The 25,757-nt window shown below is 36.6% G+C and overlaps 2 protein-coding genes and 1 long non-coding RNA gene across 3 annotated transcripts; all 3 read right to left on the reverse strand.

Moving 5' to 3' along the window:
• Positions 1-328: 328 nt before the first annotated feature.
• LOC114319612 (uncharacterized) lies at positions 329-3,987 on the reverse strand. The gene is made up of 4 exons (XR_003649481.2): positions 3,636-3,987; positions 2,822-2,896; positions 2,534-2,687; positions 329-601 (listed from the first exon to the last, which is right to left on the reverse strand). It is a non-coding gene; the product is annotated as an uncharacterized LOC114319612 (long non-coding RNA).
• Positions 3,988-19,543: 15,556 nt separating this feature from the next.
• LOC145798121 (homeobox-DDT domain protein RLT2-like) lies at positions 19,544-20,722 on the reverse strand. Its single transcript, XM_082885601.1, has 2 exons — positions 20,411-20,722; positions 19,544-20,316 (listed from the first exon to the last, which is right to left on the reverse strand). The coding sequence occupies exons 1-2, from the start codon at positions 20,720-20,722 to the stop codon at positions 19,738-19,740; spliced, it is 891 nt and encodes a 296-aa protein (XP_082741727.1). The 3' UTR covers positions 19,544-19,737.
• A 361-nt stretch (positions 20,723-21,083) lies between these two features.
• Positions 21,084-25,496, reverse strand: LOC145798122 (uncharacterized). The gene is made up of 8 exons (XM_082885602.1): positions 25,176-25,496; positions 24,681-25,113; positions 24,375-24,558; positions 24,038-24,264; positions 23,619-23,954; positions 21,537-21,688; positions 21,283-21,384; positions 21,084-21,128 (listed from the first exon to the last, which is right to left on the reverse strand). Exons 1-8 carry the CDS (start codon positions 25,494-25,496, stop codon positions 21,084-21,086), a joined length of 1,800 nt encoding a protein of 599 aa, XP_082741728.1.
• Positions 25,497-25,757: the final 261 nt, after the last annotated feature.

A 25,757-nucleotide genomic window follows, 5' to 3' on the forward strand; every position in this document is an offset into this window, starting at 1 on the left:
AGTCTTTTGTTTCACAGTTTAACACATTAGCAGATATTCAGTCATAACATAACCACACACTTTTCAAGTTCATGAAATGTCCTAATCACTTTTCTAGGACTCCCTGTAGCTCATTTGGGACACGTGTGTGCGGTATAACTCGTGGTAAGTATCGCTCTGATACCACTCTGTCACGACCCAAACCTGGCCCTATGGGTTTAGTACCGTAACCGGCCAGTAATCCGAGACTACCGAAGCCCTACAGAACAGTAATACAGTAAAATAGAGTACAGGGCCTGGCGAAAGCCAATACAGTAAATAAACAATGCCCAATGAGCTGTGACAGTCTGTATGCAAAAAGATTTTCCATACATTTATACGTAAACAGCACAGAACAGTATGCACAATATTTACAATCATTCAGACTAGGGACTCAACCCTAGATAACAGTACGGTAAACATTCAGTCCATACAAAACAGTAAGACGGTACAGAAGGGGGAATTGTAAAACACCCCTAAGCCTTAACACGATAGGCTCGGAACCTCGCAGTGAGGCACAAAGGCTGGCTTGACAAAACTGGAGTACCCTGACGCTCCTAGCCGCGGTCTGGTGCCTGTACACCTACATATATATATGAGCAGTGAGCTAAAGCCCAGTGAATAACATAATGCGTAAAGAGGTTAAGAATGAATGTCCTTACAGTATGAAAACAGTTCATTTAAACAGTATTCAGTCATTCAGTCAGTACAGTCATATGTGGTACACCCATTAGCATAACAGTACAGTAAACAGTAGGTCTTAAAAGACCGAACAGTAATGATGGCCATCAGTCAGTAAACAGTAGTGGTTCCAACGAGGGAACCGACAGAGAATTCTGTCGCAGTAACAGTAAACAGTAGGTGCTAAGGATGCCACAATACAGTTCAGAATATAGGACATACATTCATTCAGCTAACACTAATCAGTTCAGAAAACAGTACAGTTCAGTTGTTCAGAAGATAATCATTTGCGAACATATCTTTACACAATCGTTACTCACAGAGTTTGGGCTACAGTATGCTAGAGCGTGTCTCCCCAGTCGCCAACCCTACACAGTTAACAGATTGAACACACTAAGCCACACAATTGGGAAAGGTAATAACTTAATCCCTAATGCCTCGGTGTGTTCTACATCTATATCCTCAACAAGATGCCCTAAACTAGGCCTAAGAATGCCTAGAATGGGATGAGGATGCAAAGATGCACATTTAAAAGCATTTTCAGAAAAACAGAGGCCCGCTCGAGCGCAGGTTTCCCCGCTCGAGCGGTCATGCAACAAAGGTACACGCTCGAGCGTAAACTTTCCCGCTCGAGCGTACTGTAAAAGTACTGGATGGGTGAAATCTCCGCTCGACGCCCGCTCGAGCTTGAGACATGACTCCGCTCGAGCGCCCGATCCTACGCTCGAGCGGACTGTAAAACAGTGCAGAGAGATGCTGGATGCTCGGATTCCACGCTCGAGCGCCACTGTCCCCGCTCGAGCGTAAGTGCAAAATCTGGGAATTCCAGATTGCACCTCCAAGCTCAAACTCACAATCAAATGCATCAAAACCAATCCTCTTGGGCCCATTTTCTGGAAAACATGTAAAAACACATAGAACAACATGGTTCAAAGCTCAATTTGAGAAATCAAGCCCAAGGGTGTTTAATTCAAACCCAATTTCAAACCATTTTTCAAGAATATGAAGAACATGCAAACATGCATGAATTCAAATCATTTTGAAGCTCCAATTTGATGCTCTAGTGAGCCAAATCTTTCAAGAACAAGATGAAAACATGGACTTAAACATAATTATGAACATGCAAGTAACATTTTGCCATGAACTCAACTCAAACTCCAACAACACTAACATGCATGCAAGAAATGAGCTTCAATTCACCATTAATGAACCAATTCATGACTTAGCTTTACAATTAGACATGAACCATGCAAGAATTAGTTCAAACACAAGAATGAGAAGATGAAATCCTTACCTAGAGCTTGAATTAGAAGACTAGGAGCTCAAAGATGCAATCTATACTTCAACTAGCAAGTAATTCTCCAAGTTTCAAGCAATTCAAGATGAAATTCAAGTTCTCTCACTCTCTCCCTCTCTTGGTCGGCTGAGGCAACACAAGGCTCTAATATGTTATAATAAGAGGCCCACTAACAATGGCAAAAGTGTAATTACGCCAAACTCTCTAATTAGCTGAAATTAATCTAATTTAATCATCCCTAATCAGTTTTCAAATAAAGATGCCATAAAATCACATTAATTATGATGATCATAAAACATCAATCAATTTCCGGTTCGGCCGCCGATAAGGCCTTCAATTAGCAGTTTAAACATAAAACACGAACAGATCAAACAAACAGTCAACAGATAAAATGCAATTCAAATAGATATATTTATTCATTTCAGTGTCAATTTCGGTCAGTCAGTTCAGTACTTTAATCAGTTCAATTATCAGTCATAATCAGTTCAGTTTAACGGTAATCACTGTTTATCAGTAAGCAGTGGTGAGGGTTATTACATCTTCGTACGCCATCTTCTTTGGACTCTCTCCTCTGCATGCATGTGAGTTGTAACTAACAGGGAGGACATCTACTTAGGTTGAATAATTAGATTGACCTTCTCTCCATTTCTCATGGTCTTGAGTGCTTTTGGCAATGCCGGACAAAAATGGCCTAAGAGAATCAAACATAATGATTTTCCTATAAAAGATGCTAGTTGAACTATACCCTTATACTTCACTGCATTATAAATGTTTAATCCAAAACATTGAAAACAAATGCAAATCATGATTTTAATAGCCAATTACTTTCACATGAAATCCGACTCCCTTCTAGTGTTGTTGCAACCATAGCACCATCATCCAGACTCACTTGATACTTCACTGCATCAGAAACCAAAAAAAATCCGTGAATCAATGTTCTAACAAGAATAATAACAGTTGAAAACTGCAGCCTAAACAGGGCGGCTCTAACTTTTTTGGGGCCCAAGGCAAACCCAAAAAATGAGGCCCAATCATCATACATATTTTAATATTGAAATAAATTTTAAACATTTTCGATTGTCAACAATATTAGTTTATTCAAACTTTTTCCTGACGTAGTATATTGAATTGTAAAATTTGATAAACTTCAACTTAAAATATATATATATATATATATATATATATATATATTTCTAAAGACAATTATAATTGGTATAATCAAATAATATTCTATAAATAATTCATGCATTTGGCAAACAACCATTCATTACTTTTAAATAATTCACGAATTCAATTGTTTAAAAAAAGTTTTTAAATTAAATACTATTATGTAGTGTTTGATTCATTGAAATGAAATGAAAATTAAATAGAATGATCATTTCTTATTAGTCTATTTGGACATTATGTTGGAGTGATTTTCATTCATTCTTTTATTTATTAATTTTAATGGACTAAACATAACTTAAGATCGAAAATTATTTAGGGACCCTATTTTCTAGACAAAATTTGAGGGTTCGAGGTGACAAACTTGCTGCCTTGCCTCAGAGCCGGCCCTAAACAACCTAAAAACATAGAACTTGTCATCAATGAAAATCATATGGAACCAAATAATTAATAATAAACAAACAATTTATATTACCGAAACTTCATCTAAATCACTGGCTGGACCAATTTGTTCTCCCTTCTCCATCACTTTCTTAAAAATTCCACCATCCTTGCCAACATCTATGATCCATGAGATGAGATCCACTTCAAACTGAGTAACACAATTGGGAGGGACACCATTTTTGCCTGTGGTTTATAACCCAAATCAAGTTGGAGGAAACCCAAAAGTAACCCCATGAAAATGAAGAATCACAATGAAATATTTTTGCATCTAAGAATAATAAGGTTTGGGATGTCCTAAAAAAGTGTACTTTTTGTCTTTTTACGAAAAGATGTGCAGAAAAGTAGAGAGGTAATGTGATGGGAAAAAAATAAAAAGATAAAAAGATGGATTATATAGTCTATGCCAAACCAGCCCTAAGTTTTCAATGCTTTGTTTTTTGAATTTTAATGTAATGTCTTTAAAGCTAGAAATCCATCAATTTTGTTAGTGGAGATAGAAGTCTTTAGCATCATTAGTATAGTTTCTAAATATAAGGTCTCTAACTTTTATGAATATTCACCCATTTTCAATGGGTTGTTTTGTGAGTAAACAGGTTATGCTCATTTGTTGCTCACAACAATGGCTCTCATTGATTGCATTTATTTTGCGTTGTTGAGCATAGATGGGGTTTTATTGCAAGCTTGAATATATATATATATATATATATATATATATATATATATATATTTATGATTATTTTAGTAAGTTTTCAATTAGGGAAGTCCTCTAATATTTTAGTCCGTATATTCAGGCATATTGTCGAACAGTTGGTGTGCCTAATTTGTTTATGCACTAACAGGCAACCATGAGAACTGAAGCATGCAAATCAGATATCAATATATCCTTATATAGCAGAAAATGAGTAGAAAACCACTACATTACATACTAGATTTTGGAGTTTGGGCTGTAATCTGTGAACCCAGAAACAACGAAGTTAAACCAAGATAGGAAGTGAAAAGGAACAAATATGTATATATATATACATAGCTAACCACTACAGCCATTGCTCATAGCTAACCACTGGAAATCGCAAATCCCATCGTTGCAAACCACCACCAATTGCGAATTGCTTCATCAAGAACCACCGCTCTAGAGGAATTGGATTTGTTCTGTAGATTGGGCATAAATATGTATATCTATACTATTATATATGTGAGCACATGACTTGGTGTCTAATAGTGTGGTAGCTTCTCCTTCTGCCACGTGGCAAATTTTTCTATCCTAAAATAAAAAAATATTATTCAAAGGCATGAGTAAGATTTGAACCCAAGACCTTGGGTTTCATTAAGAACACTCTTACCATTTAGACAATATACATATTATAGCATTAATTTCTTTATTATTTGTTTTTATGCTTATTTATCTGAATTGCACATGCATCGCATGTGCCACACCACTAGTATATATATATACACACACATAAATGGATAATTTATTCATCTATAGTTGGTTGATTTAGGTCTTTTGGATACATATAATAATACTACTCCGATCTGTTGTGCAAGGAGGGATTTGATCTGGCCTAGTGGTCTGTAGTTGTTGTGCCAAGTGTGGATGATATGATATGAGTAGGACTGTTGACATGGCGGTGGTGTCCGGTGGAGTGAAGCGGTGGTGGCTTTTGATTGGTCATGGAGTGGTGGTGGTAGTAGCTCTGATCTCACGGTGGGGTGGGATACGGTAAAGATGATGGGGCTGGTGGGCTTGCGCTATGCCGTGGGTTCGTGGGGCATGGGGCAATAGTTCTGGACATTATTTTCTTTTGGAAATTTTACAAGTCAAAAATAATTATAGATTAATGAAAAATTTATGATCTTAATTAGAAAAAATTAGTAAAAAATTCACTCTAACAATTGTCTAAGACATTAGGTTCAGTTATTTCTTTTATTGGTGAAAAATTCACACTTTGTGAAATAATTTGGTGAGAAGTTCTGGAGAATATTTTATTTTCAATTTTACCCATTTTTTTTTTTCTATCTATTTGACTTTTTATTGACTATCTGTTCAAATTTTTCGCCTATCTGTTCATTTTTTTGTTTATATGTGCAAATTTTCTATCTGTCCAAATTTTATCTGTCTAATTTTTTTATCTATTCAATATTTTTATTTGTACAAATTTTCATATCTATTTAATTTTTATCTATAGAAGCTAAGTAATCTTCCATTATATATATATATATATATATATATATCTCATTTTTACCTGTTCAATGCAAAAACAAAATCAAAAAATTACTGTTTCATCATCATCATCAACAACAAAATCTTGGTGGAGAGGAAAACCCACCGATAAACATAAATCAAATTAACAAAATAAGCATTGTTAGCTATGTACTTATCTATGCTTAGAATTCTTGTACACCCAGGTTTCTTGTACACTGATTCGTGTACACTTAGGTTTCTTGGCCTATATCTACATGTTTCTCCTATTGTATTGGAATTATTCAATAATATAGTTCATATACTTCTCTCTCTCTCTCCCTCTCTCTCTCTCTCTCTATATATATATATATATATTATTCTAACTTGGTATCAGAGCGAAAACCAGAACAATGGCGTTGGAGATGACCTGGAACAGTCTTGTGGCAAGTAAAGCATTCGCGAACCTGGCACTGATCAAAAGAATGAGTGGCTGGTAGGCCACAGTTATGACAATAATTGCATAAACTAGTAGGCTGTGAAGATAAGGAACTCCGTGACGATGGTGTAGAAACAACAAAATCCACATTCTTAGATTGAGAGCCTAAAACGAGTCTCCTCTGATTGTGACAACCAGAGTGCTATTCAAATTGCACACAATGATGTCTTCTATGATTGCACCAAACATATTGAGATAAATTGTCATTTCATGTGACAACATGTTACTCAGGGCACTGTTCGTCTTCTCTTCGTTACCTCTACTGATCAGACCGCCGACCTTTTCACCAAAGCTTATCCTCTCGGACGTTCTTATGATCTCTTCTCCAAGCTCAAGTTAATACCCGCCTCACCTGTAACGCCCCAATTTTCATACCCAAATGACAATACAATAATCATGGCCCTTTTAAAGGAAAGCCAATTATACAATCCCACACTTGCATTTCTTAATGTAAATAATTCCTCATCCGATAATACATTAGTCCAACAACAAGTAATTAAACAAATAAATACCCTTAAGGATTTACAAGTTTCCAAGGCTTAAGCCTGGTTACACAAAATGGTTATTCAAACCCACACAAATACAGCCCTTGGCTTACAGACAGAGTCACAGCAGAATGAGAGTTTTGTACTCTCAATACACACATTTTCTAGCCTTTAGTTATGTGGAATCATCACATCCTTTCCTGCACAAAATCCCATAAGGTGAGCATAAAGTCCAGTAAGAAATTCTTAACAAAATATATACATTTTATACAAGTCTCAAGAGATGAAATGCATATGTCATGCTATGTTCTTTTTGAAGATAAATCACATTTTTCATCTTTTGAAAACCATCATGCTCAATGATGTCATGCAATTTCAATTGTTCAATATTTATCAATTTAATTCAAGGGGCGGTAAATACAACTCTGGTAATCCCTAGGTCGGTGTCTGCAAGTAGACTATACAAGTACTACCAATTTTTCATTTTTGCCAGCATTGACTGGAAGGCTCGACACTTAAAATCTGTTATTTTTACTAGTATTAACTAGAAGGCTCGACACCTATTCAATTTCATCTACACCACTTGTCAAGACTTACCACCGTATTTATCCCAAAACCAATTCTTGGAAACTTGTTTCTCAACATTCTTTTCTCAATGCAAGCTTTCAAATTAACTTTCAAAGTTTAATGTAATCAAATTAATTGATATGCCAATAACACAAGATGAATATAAATATTTTCATTCCAATTCATCATCCAAGGAATAACACAATTCCCTCTTCTCAAGTATCCTCAACAATTAGTCATTACAAGACTATTTCAACGTTTTGAACAATAATTTCCAAAATGAACAACAATTCTCATATTCCCTGAAATTCATCATTTATATAAATATAAATAAAAAATTTTCCAAACATCCATTTATTTTGACACACAAAATAAATATAACAATATCATTCATGGATTTTTAGTCTCTTAAAAAAAAATCCTCAAATTCTAGGTTTTCTCACCAAAACTATACAACTCAAATCTTTTGAAAGAAAACTTTCCAAAATCATATTTTCTTCAATCAACAAAGATCAAAACCTATGAGATCATTTTAAAAGAACAAGAGACAAACCCACTTTCAAAATCGCTCAACTTCTTGAATTAACAATCAATTTTCAAAGCTATCGAAGGATGATTTTGAAAATCATCTAGATCTTGCAAATATATATATATATATATATATATAACTCTAAGAAAATCCCTACCTCAAGTTTTGAAGAAGAAATGAGATGAAACTCCCAAAATCAATGGTGTCCAAACTCGATCTTCACCGCACACAACGAAGTCCTCGAGGAGTTAACCAACTTTGATAAAGAACTTAGGTCCAAATCCCAAAGGATTTGAAGAAATCAAAGACCTTGTGAGGTTTTTGGTAGGAAATGTAAAGAGAAGGGAGAGGAAATGTTTTTAGAGAGAGAGAGAGATATACAAAAGTGATGTGAAATATCAAATTCACGAACTGATATAATACATGGTTCACTCGAGCATGGAAAGCCCCGCTCGAGCGTCAAATACACTATCCTAGTACTTTTGCAGACATGTCAAACTTTTGAAACTAAACATTCTCCACTCGAGCGCATAAACGGCCGCTCGAGCGGACAAGCAATTTCTAATGCATTTTGCATTTTTGTTTTGGGGGCGCTGCCCCTCAACACCGCCAGGGCGCTGCTCTAGGACCTGCCAAGGGGCGCTGCCCCCTGGACCCCCACGACCTGACTGGGCAGCTTAACCCCTGTCAGGGCGCTGCCCTTGGACCCTCCAAGAGGCGCTGTCCCCTGGACCCCCATAAGCTGACAGGGCAACTCGACCCCTGCCAAGGCGCTGCCTTTGGACCCGCCAAGGGGCGCTGCCCCCTGGACCCCGCAAGCTGACCGGGTAACTCGATCTCCGCCAGGGCGCTGCCCTTCGATCCGCCAAGGGGCGCCGCCCCCTAGACACCCACGAGCTGACCGAGCAGTTCGACCCCCGACCGGTCTAGTCGAAGTGGCAAAACATGAAAGAAGGATCGAAACCGGGATCGCTACATTACCACATTGAGCTTGAGGGGGTGTTAGCTGTATACTTATCTATGCTTAGGATTTTTATACACTTAGGTTTCTTGGCCTATATATACAGGCTTCTCTTATTGTATTGGAATTATTCAATAATACAGTTCATATACTTTTCTCTCTCTCTCTTTACTATTCTAACTAGCATAAACCACAATAATGCAAAGCACAGATAAACACAAATCACATTGGCCAAACCACAGATAAGCATGTTAAACATTCTCTAAATCAAAACTCCCCATGAATGAAAAAGTTGTAGAGAGAAAAAGAGATCGATGCTTGTATTTTGTTGTTCTATACAAATACATAAGCTTGTATGTATCTGATTTGCATACAGATCTAACAAATCTCTATTTTAGTCAAAAGCTTTCTCAAATCTGCATCATCAGATTAGGGTGGCGACTGTGGTGACCTAGTCAGTGCGCTACGGATCTGGATCCCGCGGCGGAGAAGCAGCGGCAATGGAAGAGAAGGAGCGGCGAAGGAATAACAATGGCGGAGGAGCCAAAGCGATGATGGATGTTATAGCGATCCCAGTTGTCCCTTTACTGTTCTGTCGTATTCCGGACCTTGGTTCCGTGGAATTGGTGGTTGTATACCTTGTTGTCATCCTTTACTTCTTTTGTTTGAGTTTTGGGATGGGTTGAGTATGTTTTGAGCAGGTGGGTAGAACCTTGGTCTAAAATCTCGTTGCCCAGGTTTTTGGTGTTACGCTCGAGCGGGTTTTTCTGCGCTCGAACGGAGTTTGGTTTTTGGTTGTCCGCTCGAGCGGGTGCTCTAGCGCTCGAGCGGAGATTGCACACTCCCAGTATTTCGCGTCCCTACAAAACTTCTGCAGGTGTGATTTCTACGCTCGAGCGGGTTTCCTGCGCTCGAGCGGGTGGCGCTCGAGCTAGTTTGTTGGCGCTCGAGCGGGTAGTACTATCTTGGTGAAAGTTCTGGGAGAGGGGGATTTGTGCTCGAGCGGACTGGTTTTCTCGCTCAAGCGGATATACTTTATTCTTGTGTCTTGGCGCTCGAGCGGGCCTTCTTGCGCTCGAGCGGACTCAGTTTTCTGTTCTTGATGCTCGAGCGTTGTGTTTTCCGCTCGAGCGGGAATGTCGTATAACAGTCAGCTGTGGGGCATTTTTAAATCACTTTTTCTCATCTCTTCTCTCTCTTACTTTTCTGAAAACTCCATTGTTGAGCCTCTCTCTCTAGTTAGAGTTGTTTCTTCACCTTTGGCCTTTACAAAAAGGTTGTTGATCGTCGAGGGCTATCTCTTGATCCGAGAAACTTGTGATTTGGAGCAACTTCATTTTTCATCATCTTCTTCGTTGGGTGTCAACTTTTGAGATAGGGATTCCTACTCACTCTTATGGGTTTTAACCTAGATTTTGAGTTTATTGGTTAAATGGTTGATTTTGGGACTTAGGGTTTCAAAATGTGCTAAAGAGGGTTTTGTGATTTTGGGCTCATAATATGTATTTTGGGTTCCAAAATGATGATATAGTTGTTGGTTGGTGATATTTGAACCTTTGAGTTGATATTGAGAGTTGGGAGAAAAAGCCCTAATTTATTGTTTAAATTAATTGGTATAATTAATTTGGGAAAGTTGTGACTTTATGGAATTGAGTTGGAAATAATGAAATTGGTTCATTATATGGTTGAATAGTGGAGTTAGATTTATTAATCGCTCACTTTTGAAAACATTGATATTTTATCTGTTGGAGCTTTTATTATCTGTTTAGAAATAATTGCTTGGACTACCAGTGGAGGGTAGTTTTGATTGTTGTAGACAATGCATGATGATTAGGCAAACTAAAACTAATCAATTGGATATGTCATAGAGTATGACGGTTGATAGAATACATTAACGTTATGTATTGATTAATTGTGTATATGACCTTTGTGTATATACGTTGTGTGTGTGGGAGGAGATAGGGGATGCACGGTTTAGGGGAAGATAGGGGATGGACCTCTAAACCGGATGTTGTTTGGGAGGAGATAGGGGATGGACTCCACTGATACAGCTCATATGCTTGTCAGATAATGTGTTGATACAGCTCATATGCTTATCTTTGGAAGTGTTGATACAGCTCATATGCTTATCTTTAGAAGTGTTGATATAGCTAATATACATATCTGTTGAAATGTGGATACAGCTTGTATGCTTATCTGTTGAAATGTTGATACAACTAGTATGTTTATCTATCGTAAAAATGGGAAATGTTTAATATGAGTCACCGTCTCATATAAGTGGTTGGCCAGGTTCTGAGCCGTTGATGTAAATTGTGAAGTTGATAAGAAATGGAAACTAGAATGAAGCATGAACATAGTGGTCATGGAATGGAATGGGTTATGAATTGATTTATGGAAATTGAACATTTATCAATTGGTAATGTCTTAGTTATTGCTCATACTGTGTTTAGCATATTTCTGCTGGGCTGTGGCTCACCCTATATGGGACATTATTTTCAGGTACATGTAGCATGCCACCTCCAAGGACATAACTTGGATGATTATGGGAGTTGGTGACTCTTTTGATTATTTTGTTTGTATTACATGTATACCAAGCCAAGAGCTTATTTTGTAAAGAGTTAGTACTCTTCTTTTGTGTAACCAAGTGTTAACTTGGAAAGCTGTAAGCCCGTAGGGCATTTGCTTTTGTTGTTAACATGTAATACTGTTGTAAGAACTACTCTGATGAATAGAAATTGTTGGTTTCTTCTATATCAATGCATGTCTAAAATGATGGGCTTTATGTATTTTTTTGAGGGGCGTTACAGAGAGAACGTGAGAGAAAGAGAGAGAAGCTACAAATCTAGATATCGCGGCAAATGAGAGAATAGAGCAGCAACGGAAAAGAAGAAGCAACGACAGCAGAGCGGAGGAAAGAGAGAGAGAGAGAGAGAGAGAGAGTATTGTTTTTTTGTTCTTCAAAACCATGTATGTGATATATATATATATATATATATAGGGGTATTTTGGTCATTTTATTTAATTGTTGTTGTTTTAGACAAAGTATTCTAACGCTTGGACCTTTGGCCGAATAAATTTGAGATTTGGATTTTTGGCTCAAGTATCCTTTTAATTATTAAAGAAGAAATATTAATTTTAAAAAAAAATGACATAATTTTAATTTTTTAAGTTATAATTAAAAAAAAAAAAGTTTTGTCATAACTAAATATAATATTACATATAACTAAAGAATTCATGAGTAATAACTAAAATAATATCATAACTAAAGAAGAAAATGACATAATTAGGGGTGTATGTAGTACATCTTATTTAAAGAGGTGTATATTAGAATTTCCCTTAAAATGTATAAAGTTTATCATGAATCTGTAATTTTTTTTAAAACTAATACAAATTTGTTATATCTCTATATTTTTTTCATAGGGTAAATTTCACTTTGCCCCTTTTATAGTTGGCCACTTTCTCACTTTGGCCCTTAAAGGTTTTTTTTTTTTTTTTTTTCTCACTTTAGCCATTCATGTTTTAGGTTTTTCTCATTTTACTCTTAAAGTCAATTCATGTTCAAAATTAGACAAAATGACACATTGATACTCACATAGCATAAAAACATTTTATTATATATAACTCGCACTTCTGACATAAACTTAAACTGTACTATACTGTAATAATATATTTTGTATGTTATGTGACAGTTATTGTGATATTTTTTGTCTAATTTTGAGCAAAAGTTAGCTTTAGGAGTAAAGTAGGAAACGTTTGAAACATGAATGGCCAAAATAGGAAAATAAAGTGAAAAAATGACTAAACATAACGGGGCAAAATGTAATTTACCCTTTTTTCATACTATTGCTGACTGTAATTTAAATAAGGATAAATTACCGTTATGACTCATTTACTTCTTGCCCCCTAAATTTCAAAATTCAACAATTAACTTCTTTAAGTATTATCTTATTACAGTTAACCTTTTTTATTAGGACTTTGTTAGAAATTTACAAAAAAATTCGATCATGCATAAAGCACATGATACATTTATTAAAATTATAGGTTAATAATATTCTTATATGATGATCTCATTTACACTTTGTCACTAAGATCAGAAAGACAAAGTTCAAATGAAAGCATCAAATAAGAGTATTATTATCTTAAAACAATCAATAGCCTGCATTATTATCTCAAAAATTTAATTTTTTGTAAATTCTAACAAAATCATAATAAAAAAAGTTAACTGTAATAAAATAATATTTTAAAGAGATTAACTATTGAGTTTTGAAATTCAAAAGGACAAAATGCACACGGGCCATAATTTAAAGGAGTTTACTATAATTTACCTTTAAATAATTGTGTCGGTATAATTTATTAAAAAAATATTATAATGACCAATTAACATTTGCCACCTCAATAGCCCTGCATATATATATATATATTCTCTAAGTACTCAAATTTTTAGGGACACCATCAATCCTAATGGATGTTCAGTAATGCTATATGTAATTTTTTTTTCTCACTTCAAGAAAATAATGAGATTTACAATTACAAATGCATATAAAACATTTCTCCCATTGCAAATCATGCGTAGTCTTCTTAAAATAAAATACATTTAAATGAGAAAAGTTGCATTTAATAATTTGCAGCGTCACGCGGTTGTTGAGTCAACGAATATCTTCAAGTCCAATCAAAACTCAAGCACCTAGGAGAAGAGAAAAAATAATTATATATTTAGAACTTCAAATAATTAGATGAGAAATGATAAACAACTAAAAGAAAACACAAATGAGAACCTGAAGCAACTTCAAATATATATATATATATATATATATTTTTGGGAGTACCTTATTGAATAAATGTATACTATTATAAAACAAATGGTCATAAAGATCAAAAAAGAAAAAACATAGAACTGTAGATACGCAAATGCTCATGTTTCGAGCTTAATTGCAGATATGCAAAATTCATGGAATGGTTGCAAAGTGTAACCCATAATACATGCAGATGCAAAAAAATGTCATTTTTCTTAAAATATCCTATTTTACTTTTGTTGGGTATACCTCCTTATTGAAGTGTGGAACCCAATTAGTTTGTTAAAGACTTTTAATTTAGCTTGATTTAGGTATAATATATTTTTTATATATTATATTTGTGAAGACTTAATTTAATTTGGATACAATTAAGGTTTGATTCCAAAATCCAAGATTCACAACATATATAATATAACTAATATATATATATTGTTTGCTCTTCACCTTTTCCGAAGCACGGTGCGGCTATCAATTTGGTGGGTTTTGGTCTATACGGGGCTGCTACATATTGGCTCAATTTCGGTTTTTTTTAAGCTCGGTTTTGGAGCATCTTCGGTTGGTGTTGGTTCGTTATTTTGGGTTTTTCTTTAACTCTTGTTTTGAAGATTTTTGTTCATCTATTTGGTGAGGTCTTTCCTCTTGTTTATTTGTAATTATTTGGAATTTGTGAGACCATTAGTGTCTCGTTTGTAATCGTTTGGAAACTATTTGGTTGATAGTGGAATCGGATTTCGATCCCGGAGATACCTCACATTGAGGAACCACGTAAAAATTCTTGTGTTGCTTTTGATTTAATTTTTTCGCATTAATTTTTATTCCCATTAATTAATTTACTTGTGGGGAATCACATATTTTCCCTAACAACTTTCTTTCTGGGAAACTAGTGCAATGTAAACAATGTTGCTCTCCTTGGGAAATAGACAAGCCTCAAAGGCTCTGATAGTGTAACTTCTTAGCTTTGCTACCAGTATAGTATCTGGAAAAAATTAATATTCAGGAGTTTTTTTTTTTTTTGTTTATTATTATTATTATTATTATTATTATTATTATTATTTTAAATGTACAGAAAACTTCATTAATAATACAAATGTGATTCAAATATATAGCTACTGATATCCGATCATGTTAATTAATTTTTTGAATGAATATTCTACTCATTAAGTTAAAAAGTGAACTATTTGGATCACTAAGGTTGACCCCAAAATGAGCACACCAAGCCCAAACGCTCTCTCAAATTGAGATAGTCAACTTGAGAGAATTCAAACATGAAAGGGGATCAAAAACCAATGCAGAAAAGAATTTGCAATTGATACTGAAATCATCATGCTTGACAGGAACTATAACTGTTTTTTTTTTATCACATTCAAAATGTCAATGTTGAAGAATGTGATCATCTGGGTGAAGTATAACATATATCTAAGTCCTTATGATTTATGTGTCACAAGACAAACTAAAGTTTGTCAGCCTAGTACAGAATTGTGGCAATTTCAGTATTAAAAGCAGGTATATTATAGTTACTAAGAAGGTGGCAAGGTCATACCTACTCATGATCACGCTGCAATCTTAGCTCTTCTGCCTCCATGAAGACCATCAGTTCCAAGAAGGTTGTTCTTGATCACATGCAGTTGAGTAACAACACAATTAATGGTCAGTCGATCTCCTGGTAATTCTTGTGAATAGGCAATTCCAATATTAAGTATCGAAATCAAGCACTCATGAATTTTTCGAGTGTCAGCAGAGCTCTGATTCTGAGTGTTGTTGATGCTTGTGCTTGCCTTCCCCATTTCTCTTTGTTGAACTAGTGTTCGATCAACAATGCTCACTACCTCTTCAGGTAAAACCATGTTAACAAAGTTATGAAGATTCAGACTATCATTAAACATGTTATCGGTAGGTTTCTTCCCCGTAAACATTTCCAATAAAAGGATACCATAACTATACACATCACCAGATGTTGTCACCTCATTTCCCATACCATACTCTGCAATCATGCAACGTACAATGTAAATATAATTGTAAAGATGCTTGCTCAGAAGCATATCAAAGAATAGTAATTTATCTCTTTGTAAATAATTCCTTCTAGAAAATAAGTTCAGAGCACTGCAAACTTGACTGTTTAAAGTAAAATAGGAAAGGATTATGTCTCTTCTTGGTGAGTAAACAACATATTTGATTTGTCTTCTTGTATCATGAGAATGGCCTAACTTGAAACAAGTTTGATTGTTTCCTAGTGACAATTATGGAACCAATTAGTTGAAGCTTGGGTGCACAATTAAACTGAATCCAATTTGTTTTTATTCATCAAATTGATTATATAAAAAGAAATAGATACGAGAACTGACTATTAATAAAAGAGGAATTTTGTATTATTTTATTTGGTTCTTCGATGACTACAGACATAGCAGATAAACAAAAGGTAGATATTGTAGGAAGTTATGCTTTCACATTTTATGCCACGAAAATTCTAAGATTTCTCGATATTGGTATATATCCCCATTGACAGCAGAAGTAAATCCAAATACAATTACATAAATTATGATTCTGATTTGCAGACAAGTAGATAAGAGATGTATGGAAAATCCTCTAAAAAATGGGGGTGTCTGTTGTAAGTTCTACAACAACAAAACCTTAGGGTGTGTTTGGTAACGTTTACGTTTTCAGTTTATATTTACAAAAATTTTATAAACTGGTTTTTTTTTATTTTTTGTTTATTTTTAGAAAAACATAAACTACAAACGCGTTTGGTAATTGACAAAATGTTTAAAAAAAATTTAAAATATAAAAAAGAGTTAGAAATGACAAGTGGTGGCAAGTGGCGACGGAAGACGGTGGTGGAAAATGGTGACGGTGGGTGGTAAGTAGGTGGTGGGTAGCTGGTGGTTGTGGATGGTAGCGGGCGGGTGGTGGGTGGTAGCGAGTGGGTGGTGGCAGGTGGGTGGCGGATGGCGGATGGTGGTAGTGGGTGGGTGGTGGGTGGTAGCGAATGGGTGGTGGTGGCGGCGGGTGGTAGGTGGTGGTGATAGGTTGATGGCGGATGGCGGGTGGTGATGGGTGGTGGCGGGTGGGTGATGGGTGGTAAGGGTGGGCGGGTGGGTGACGGTGGTGGGTGGTAGCGAGTAGGTGGTAGTGGTAGTGGTGGTGGTGGTGGGTGGTGAGTGGTGGTGGCAAGTGGGTGGCGGTGGCGGGTGGTAGGTGGTAGCGAGTGGGTGGTGGTGGTGGTGGTAGTGGTGGTGGTGGTGGTGGTGGTGGTGGTGGTGGTGGGTGGTGGTGGCAGGTGGGTGGCGGATGAGCGGTGGGTGATGATGGTGGTTGTGGCAGGTGGGTGGTGGTGGTGGGTGGCTGGTGGTGACAGGTGGGCAGTGAGTGGTGGTGGCAAGTAGGTGGCGGGCGGTGGATGGTAGTGGCGGGTGAATGACAGGTGGGTGGTGGTGGCGAGGGCTGGGTGGTGGTGGCGAGTGGGTGGGTGGTAGGAGGTGGTGGCGGGTGGTGAGTGGTGTCGGCAAGTGGGTGGTGAGTGGTGGTGGTGGTGGGTGGTGGTGGCGAAAGACGGTGGTGAAAAATGGTGGCGGGTGGTGGCTAGGGTTGGGTGGTAAAAAAAAAAAAAAACCTTAAACTCAAAATGAAAACACATTTTTTGTGTTTTCATTTTTTGGCCAAATTTATAAACTGACACCACTGATTTATAAATCAAAAATTTTACCAAGCATGTTTTTACTTGAGTTTTTTAAATTTTTGTAAATATAAACAAAAAACTGAAAACGTAAATGTTACCAAACGGCACCTTAATTTATTGATCCTAAAAATATAAATTCCTGGCAGTCTCTTCGTTAGGTGGTTTTTGTTGGAACTCTCTTAACAAATAATAAATAAGAAATCAAGTTTTCTTAAGCAAGAAACTAATGAAGTTAAGAACCTTAATTCTCTCAAGTTTCATATTTTTTTAACTAAATTATGCACCTTGACATTAGAAAAAAGAAAAGAAATTAAAAATAAAAACTTTAATTTACTTTTAAATAACACATTAGAAAAGATCTGCCAAACACACTGCTGGAAAATCTGCTTTTAGCGGCGTTTAAAAAATGCCGTTATAGGTACAACAACGTCGCTAATTCTTTTTGTGACGTTTAATACCAAACGCGGATGCTGCGGCCGTCGCTATAGCTTTATGACGTTTAAAAAACGTTGTTATATGACTATAGGCGGCGTTTTGAACGACCTTTTAAAAAACTTACCGTTAGCTTTTAGTCAAACTTACCGTTAGGTTGGTTTCTATGCCAGCAGAGAAAGAAAATAAATAGCTGTTTTAATGAAGGAGATGAAAATGAGGAGGCATGAAAATTTAGGGAAAAGAGAAGAATGCACTCAGCATGTGACAACAATTAAATTTTTTTTCCCCTTTTTCTTGGGTACAAAGACAACCAGAGAAGATTAATATGAAGGTCACCAGTGACATCTTTGACTGCAAACATTCCTCTGCAGTGCGCCCCCCCCCTCAAAAAAAAAAGGCGGCCCCATGAGCATATACGACAAGGAATTAATTTAAAAAATAAACAAATAACAAGGGACAACAACCAATAAATAAATGAAGAAACTCATCTCAGTCATTGCACTAAGCACTGAAGAATATTTTTCTAACAAAGGAGATTTACAGACCTGCCCCACTACACGGAGAATGCTCTTCTGAACTCTAATATCTTCCTCAACTTCAGCTCCTAGGATTCACATTACATGATACATAAATGTTTGTTTTTTAATTAAGATCACAATATGGATGTATAAATATGTATAGAGATCTAACCAGCTGCTATGAACAAAAGAAATTGTTGTGTGGGATCCAGCCCTATAATATTATAGCGTCCTGGTTTCTTGGCTTTGTCCTTTCCACCAGCAGAACTAGACTCTGATGGTCCACTGACACGAGCAGAGCAAAGCATTGCGGTCACTATGGCATCATGTCGCCTATAAGCAGCTGCCACTACCCCTGGGGGAACATCACAAACAAGATCGCCACTCACAACCTGCAGAAGCATAAAGAAGTAATAGCCGTAAATTCTAACAGAACCATAATGCATAAAAGTTGAGAACTCCAACCAAGATATCATGTGCAGTCAGGTGGTGACCAATGGCCCGAAGAGCACCAGCTGTGCCAACATCCTCGGGTACTGCAGCTACCTGCAAATTTTGAAACTTCACTCAAGCTCCATTTTTCAACTAGTGCAAATTTTGAATATAACACAGTTGCTTGCCTAGATTATCCTAATGGCAAGATGCTATACATGCAAGACAATAATTTTCATTATTTTACAAGTGTTGCACAAAGGCAAATTCACAGCATATTCTTTCTACGTAAATAAATAAATAAATAAGAAAAAGAAGAAATAACAGCTCAACTCTCCTCCCTGAATGATAACCTTCCTCTCTGGTCTTGAGCAAAAGCACCAAATTCTATGCAATGGTAACAGCCAATTTTTAACCATGGCAAAAAAGCACCAAATTCATTTCTACTGATTCAGAATTATGAAGACCATGCTGAACAACAAAAGGTCATATATAACTTGCTCACAAAAACCAGCAAGAGGATCTGGTTCCATTGGTTCCATTGACTCCACTATGTTATAATCTTCCCTACTTGCTGCAGAGAGACCAGGGCCCTGTGCCAGCAGAAATTAAAATGTTAAGATGCAAAGAAATATTAGACAATTAAAAATTATATAAGACCAATATTTCTGATAACCTTCTGCTCTATAGCTTGTCTGGTATTATCCTCCCCAACAAAAACAGCAAAAAGAGTAGTAGGATTGGCATAGCCTCATAATCCTCTACAGAATCCAAACCCTTGAATCACATAATCAAATCATCAGATAAAGGCATAGCCTCAAACCAGGTCATTTCAAAGAACAAAGGGTAAACACCAATTACTGCATGCAATCCTTTCCAAGTAGGAACTCTTGAAGAAATTTTAAGAAAAAGTAAAACCACGAGAACCTTTTTATACCCGAAGAAAAGGGGCACAAAAACAAGGAGTAGCTGCTGCTAAACAAGAAAATAACAATTGGCACTAATATATGCATAACATACGCTCAGACCTAGCATAACAACAATTTAGAAAATAATGCAGAACTAAATAATAACACTTACCTCTTCAGAATCAATAAGCCTCCAACAGCCATGACGTAACTCAAAGAAAATCCTGCCAGACCCAGGATCATTTCGAGAAGAAGACGTTATAAACTGCCAGTAACAGTTCCGCCTGCGATCTTGCCCAAGAGGCAAGGACCTGTATACATACATCTCTTCTGCCTTATGACCAATATAAGATTTTAACTGCGACCATGACCTTTCAGCAGCATATCCAGGTTGCAGGAGTGAAAGATTATCTGTGCATGTAGAGACCTCTTGTATTTGTGGGTTCCGTTTGGAGGGCATATGAATAGGATAGTTCGGGTCATTCTGTGCGTCATGAAGGTGCTCTTTCTGTTCTACAGGATTTGTTGATACCAAATTATTTTTGTCATCAACAGTAGGCAATGGGCTTTGCCTGCCCTCAACAGAAGAAATTTGAACATTTGGTTCAGTCTTGTCACTGATGTAAGATGGATACTGTATCTTCATCACATACTCCTCTTTCATTCGGCATTTATCAAGTTGTACCTTTGCCCACATTTGCTTCTTTAGAGCATTTGCGGCTTCCAAACATTCCTGAAAAACTCCCACATTTCATATCACAGACATGCAAAAGCAGAAAATAATAATAAAAAAAAATACCTTAAGTCAAGAGAATACACAATATTACCTCTAGAATAATGCGAATTGAGTTTCCTTCATTCGCAACGCCAATTAAAGCAACAACGGCACTAAGGCGTTCCTCAACACTCAGATCAGAATACTCGCCTTCCATAAGTCCTTGAACCCATGGTTCACCAGAGTTAATTTCATCAATAACCATGTCTTCTTGATCAAGAGTAGCTGCCTCATTGCAGATTCCAGCAACATCAATAGATTGATCAACAGAAGCACCAATGCTTTTTACGTCCTTGTACTCTTTAGACTGCATCAAAGGTGAACTATCACCCAAATTCTTAACACCAACTTCTGGAGTTTCCATCACCCAAATTCTTAAAATTGTATTTAACAATATTATTATGTGCCTTTTTTGTTGCATGATTGCTATAAAATGAATAAATTGCAAAAATTTATGAAAGAAGTGAATTAACTGTTCAATTTGCCATCATCACCATGAGATGAATTAAACACAAATCTTATGATCTTGCAGATTTTAACCTATCTAAACATTCAACCCACATAACAGTTCCAAGAAAGAAAAACAATAGACAAGTCACAACATCCAATTAATATCATGACACTGCTTCTGAAAGAATTAGAAAACCAAATAGCAGTTATGATGTAGTCCTTCATCAATAGTTGGTTGTTCTCCATAACCACATCGATGACAGATCGAACACAATTTAAACATAGATGAAATCACTGAGACCAATTACTGAAAGCACAATCTAGATCTCATAGTGCAGAGCAACACATTAGTGAAAAACAATTACTGAAATAGAGATGAAATCACTTAGACCAATTTTTCAAAACACTTATCCAAATCATATTGTAAATCATATTGTATATCATATTGTATAAATCACAAACAGAACAACTAACCTCTAATCGAAGAAGCCAAAGAACTCCCAATCCACGGAGATAAATCACGGAGCTGTGCTCAAAATCGAACTTCGAAATCGCAATCCCGAGATGAATCACCAACTAGAAGAAGAATCGAAGAATAATCACCGAGTAAGAGAGTGAAGAAGAATCGAGAGCCCGGGCTTAAGACCTATATAGAGCCCTAAACAAAAGTATTCACTAAGAAAAACATTGATCCGAAACAGAGATAAATCACAATCAGGACAACTAACCTCTGATCGAAGAAGACGAATAGTTCCAAATCCATGGAGATAAATCACGGAGCTGTGCTCAAAATCGAACTTCGAAATCGAAGAAGAATCATCGAACTGAAGAAGAATCGAAGAAGAATCACTAAGTAAGAGACTGAAGAACAATCGATCCTCTGATAGAAAGAGAGAGCAAGAGAGTGAGAGTGAGCAAGAGAGTGTGAGTGAGTGACGGCTGTGCTCAAAATAGGGTTTTCAAAATAAAGGTTTGGAGAGACAGAAGAGGGTGTGAAGAGAGACAGGATTTGGAGGCGGTTTTCAAACGTCTTGATTCACAAAACGGTACCGTTTTAACTAATAACAAATGCGACGTTTAAAAAACGCCGTTAATTATTAAAAAAAGTGACGTTTACTAAAACGCCGTTAATTAAACGCTGTTAAATCCCTAATTTCCTGTAGTGACATTTATTGATTTTTATTCGTTTGAGGATGTTAATGTATATATGGTATATATTCCTACATATATTAGGTGTTGATTTCCTAGATATATTAGGTATTGCCATAGTTAGGTCTCTTATAGGATACTCTTTCTCATAGTTAGATTTCTAGTAGGATACTCTTTCTCAGCCTATATATACAGGCCTTCTATTGCATAGGACAATCACTCAATACAATACATATTATTTTCTCTCTCTCTACTATTCTAACATGGTATCAGATTTAGGTTAAGAATCTAATAATTTCGCTTCACCGGCGGGCGGCAGCCTCGCCTTGGCCGCCCGCTGGACCTCAACCTATTCCACTGTCATATTTTCTTGTCAATATCGCTTCGTGGTGATCTTTTCCTTTATCCGCTGGTTTATTCCTACTCTAAATATCTTTATCATAATTTTTTTTTTTTTTTGTGCTTCTTTCCCTCTGCTTCAACCTCAAATAAGTTTCTATGTTCAAACCTATTTGAGTTTGGAGGGGGTATTATACCTATATTATGGTGAACATGGATATACACAATGCAAACCACCTAAGCCACCTCATTTTGGCGCACTCTCTAAGTCGTCTCCTTGGCGCACAACCCAAGCCATTATACCTATATCATGGTGAACATGGTTATACACCATGAAAACCACCTAAGCCGCCTCCTTTTGGTGCACCATCCAAGCCGCCCTCTCTGGCGCACAACTCAAGCCACCTCCTTTGGCGCACAATCCAAGTCGCCCACTAGCACACTTAGTTATCTGTTGCCATCATCGTTCAGCACCACGTCATAAGTTATGTGTGTGCCATGCTTGTTGGTTCAACATCCAGTTCTCTACATCGGTCCGGCATTACCCCTTTAAACTGTCTTGACATTGATTCTGATTAGCTCCTACATCGGTCCGGCATGACCCCTTCAAACTGTCCTGACATTGATTCCGGTTAGCTCCTACATTGGTCCGACATGACCCCTTTAAACTGTCTCGACATTGATTCCAGTTAGATCCTACAATGGTCCGACATGACCATAAATTGTCTCTCGACATTAGTTCTAGCCAGTTTCTACATTGGTTTGGCACAACCTTAAATTGTCCTGGCATTAGTTTCAGCCAGTTCCTATAATGGTCCGACACGACCATAAACTGTCTCCCAACTTTAGTTTCGGCCTCTGATCTATTTTAAGCGCCTTTGCACTCACGTTCAGATTTTCTAATCTATTTGCCTTTTATTTTATTTGCCTTTTAATATATATATGGTATATATTCCTACATATATTAGGTATTGATTTCCTAGATATATTAGATATTGCCATAGTTAGGTCTCTTATATGATACTCTTTCTCATAGTTAGATTTCTAGTAGGATACTCTTTCACAGCCTATATATATAGGCCTTCTATTGCATAGGACAATCACTCAATACAATACATATTATTTTCTCTCTCTCTCTACTATTCTAACAACTATTCTAACAGAGGAAGAAATGATGTCATGAGGAATCAAGCCAAAGAACAATCAAATTTACTTCAGTGATTGAAGGAGCAAACCTGATGGAAATGCAAAATTGACTCTAGATTCTGTTGGAAATTGAAGGTGAAAAAAGGAAGAGAGAATGAGCTAAGTGGTACATTTACTTGGAGCAACATAACCAACAGATCCTCTTATGCCAACAGAACTTGATTGATTTACTGAACAATCATAGGTAGCTTCTGGAACGAATCTTGCTAACCCAAAATCACCTATATGGCCAATCATTTCATTGTTCAGAAGAACATTGCTTGGCTTGAAATCACAATGAACTATTGGTTCCGGGTAATGATGGTGAAGATAATCAAGTGCAGAAGCAACATCAATGGCAATATTTAACCTTTGTAGGAGGTTTAAATTTCTTGACTCAGCATGCGCATCATTTTTGTTCTCATTTGGATGCAACCACTCCCCTATGCTCCCATTGTCCATGAACTCATAAACTAGAGCTTTGAAATCATTACCATTGAACATGTTGTGACAACCTTGACAAGATTTCGATGTTTAATGCGCCTCAAGGCCTCACATTCAGCAATGAAACTTTTGGAAGCTCCATGAAATAAAAGGTTTAGCACCTTCACTGCTACAACTTTTTCACCTTGATCAATAATTCCTTTGTACACTGAACCAAAACTACCCACGCCAACCAAATTGGCTAGAGAGAACCCATCAGTAGCTTTAAGTAGATTTTGGTAGGACAATTTCAAAAATGAGTTCCCAGAAAATCTAAAATAAGGTACTTTTGTTGTATTTCTAGACCAACAAAGATATAGGAAACACAACATCAGAACTAGTGCTAGAAGCCCAACTGATGTGGAGAACATTAGTTTCAATGTGAGAGTAAATCCTTTCCTTTTGAACACCTTAGAGTTGCAACTATGCAACTGTAATTCAGGTATACCCCACAAAGCTTGTCATTTCCTTTAATAGAAATAGCAGTTATGTTTTGAAATATGCCACTTTTCGATACTACACCCTTAAAATCATTGAATGATAGATTTAATTTTTGCAGGAAGAGAAAGGCCTCCAAATAGTCTGGGATTTTTCCTGAGAAATTATTGTGAGAAAGATCTAATTCCTCAAGACCTCTCAAATAACTTAAAGATTGAGGATGATTTCCTCAAAAATTGTTGCTTGTATGTAGAGTAATCTCCATTTTACACAACTACCAAGAGTGCTTGGAATTTTGCCAAACAACATGTTCCCAGAAACATCTAGTTGTTCAAGATTTATTAAAATTCCAATTTCCAATTGCAGGGACAATAATGATGAGAGACTTAAAACTTCTTTGGGTATGGTACCGACAAGATTGTTTCTACCAAGATTGAGTTGTACAAGTGGGCATTTTCTCAGACTTGAAGAGATGTTACCTTGGAAATTATTTTCTTCTAGATAAAGAGTGGTTAACAATGTCAAATTTTCCAGAGACGATGGGATTTCCCCATTGAATTTATTAGCCCGAAGTTCAAGAATCTGCAGATTTTGAAGCTTCCCAATATCAGGAAGAATGTTACCTGTGAAATGGTTGTTCGACATGTCAAGTAGCTGCACATTGACTAACTTCACTATCCCGGTTGGGATGCTCCCAACTATTTTATTGTCCTACAAGAGTAGTTGACCAAGATTAGTAGACAAATTCTTATTGATTCAGGCAACACTCCTACAAAGTTGTTGTCGCTCAGTTCTAGAAAGCGTAACTTGGTGGCATTGGCCAACGAGTGGAGAAAACTGAAGTCATCATCACCTTTCCCAACTCCAAGATGATTCACTTGAAAGTCTAACCACTTAAGATCATGCATGTTTCCCAAAGGAGGCACTCTTCCAATAAATTTATTGGCTTCAAAGTCAAGGAGATATAGCTTGGTGGCATTAGATATTGAAATAGGAATGGATCCAGTAAGCAAATTCATTCCAATTTTAAGCAATTTAAGATTAGGGAAAGCAATTCCAAGGTCTGAAGGAAGGCTCCCTTGAATTTGGTTCATTCCTATATTCAAAGAGGTGATAGAAGAGAGATTATAGATTGAAGAAGGAATAAAACCGACCAATTTATGAAAGGGAAACGAGGCTAGAGCAACCAGATATATTGGCGGGAATTTCACCACTAAGTGAATTATTATGTAATGACATTAATTGCAGCCTATGCAAACAACCAAGTTCAGGTGGGATTTTCTGACTCAAGCTATTATTATACAATCCTAGTTGCCCAAAACAGCTCAGATTTCCAATGTGAGGCGAAATTGACC

Source organism: Camellia sinensis, chromosome 8 (assembly GCF_055761805.1).
Source record: "Camellia sinensis isolate YWXY chromosome 8, ASM5576180v1, whole genome shotgun sequence".
NCBI classification, from domain to species: domain Eukaryota; kingdom Viridiplantae; phylum Streptophyta; class Magnoliopsida; order Ericales; family Theaceae; genus Camellia; species Camellia sinensis.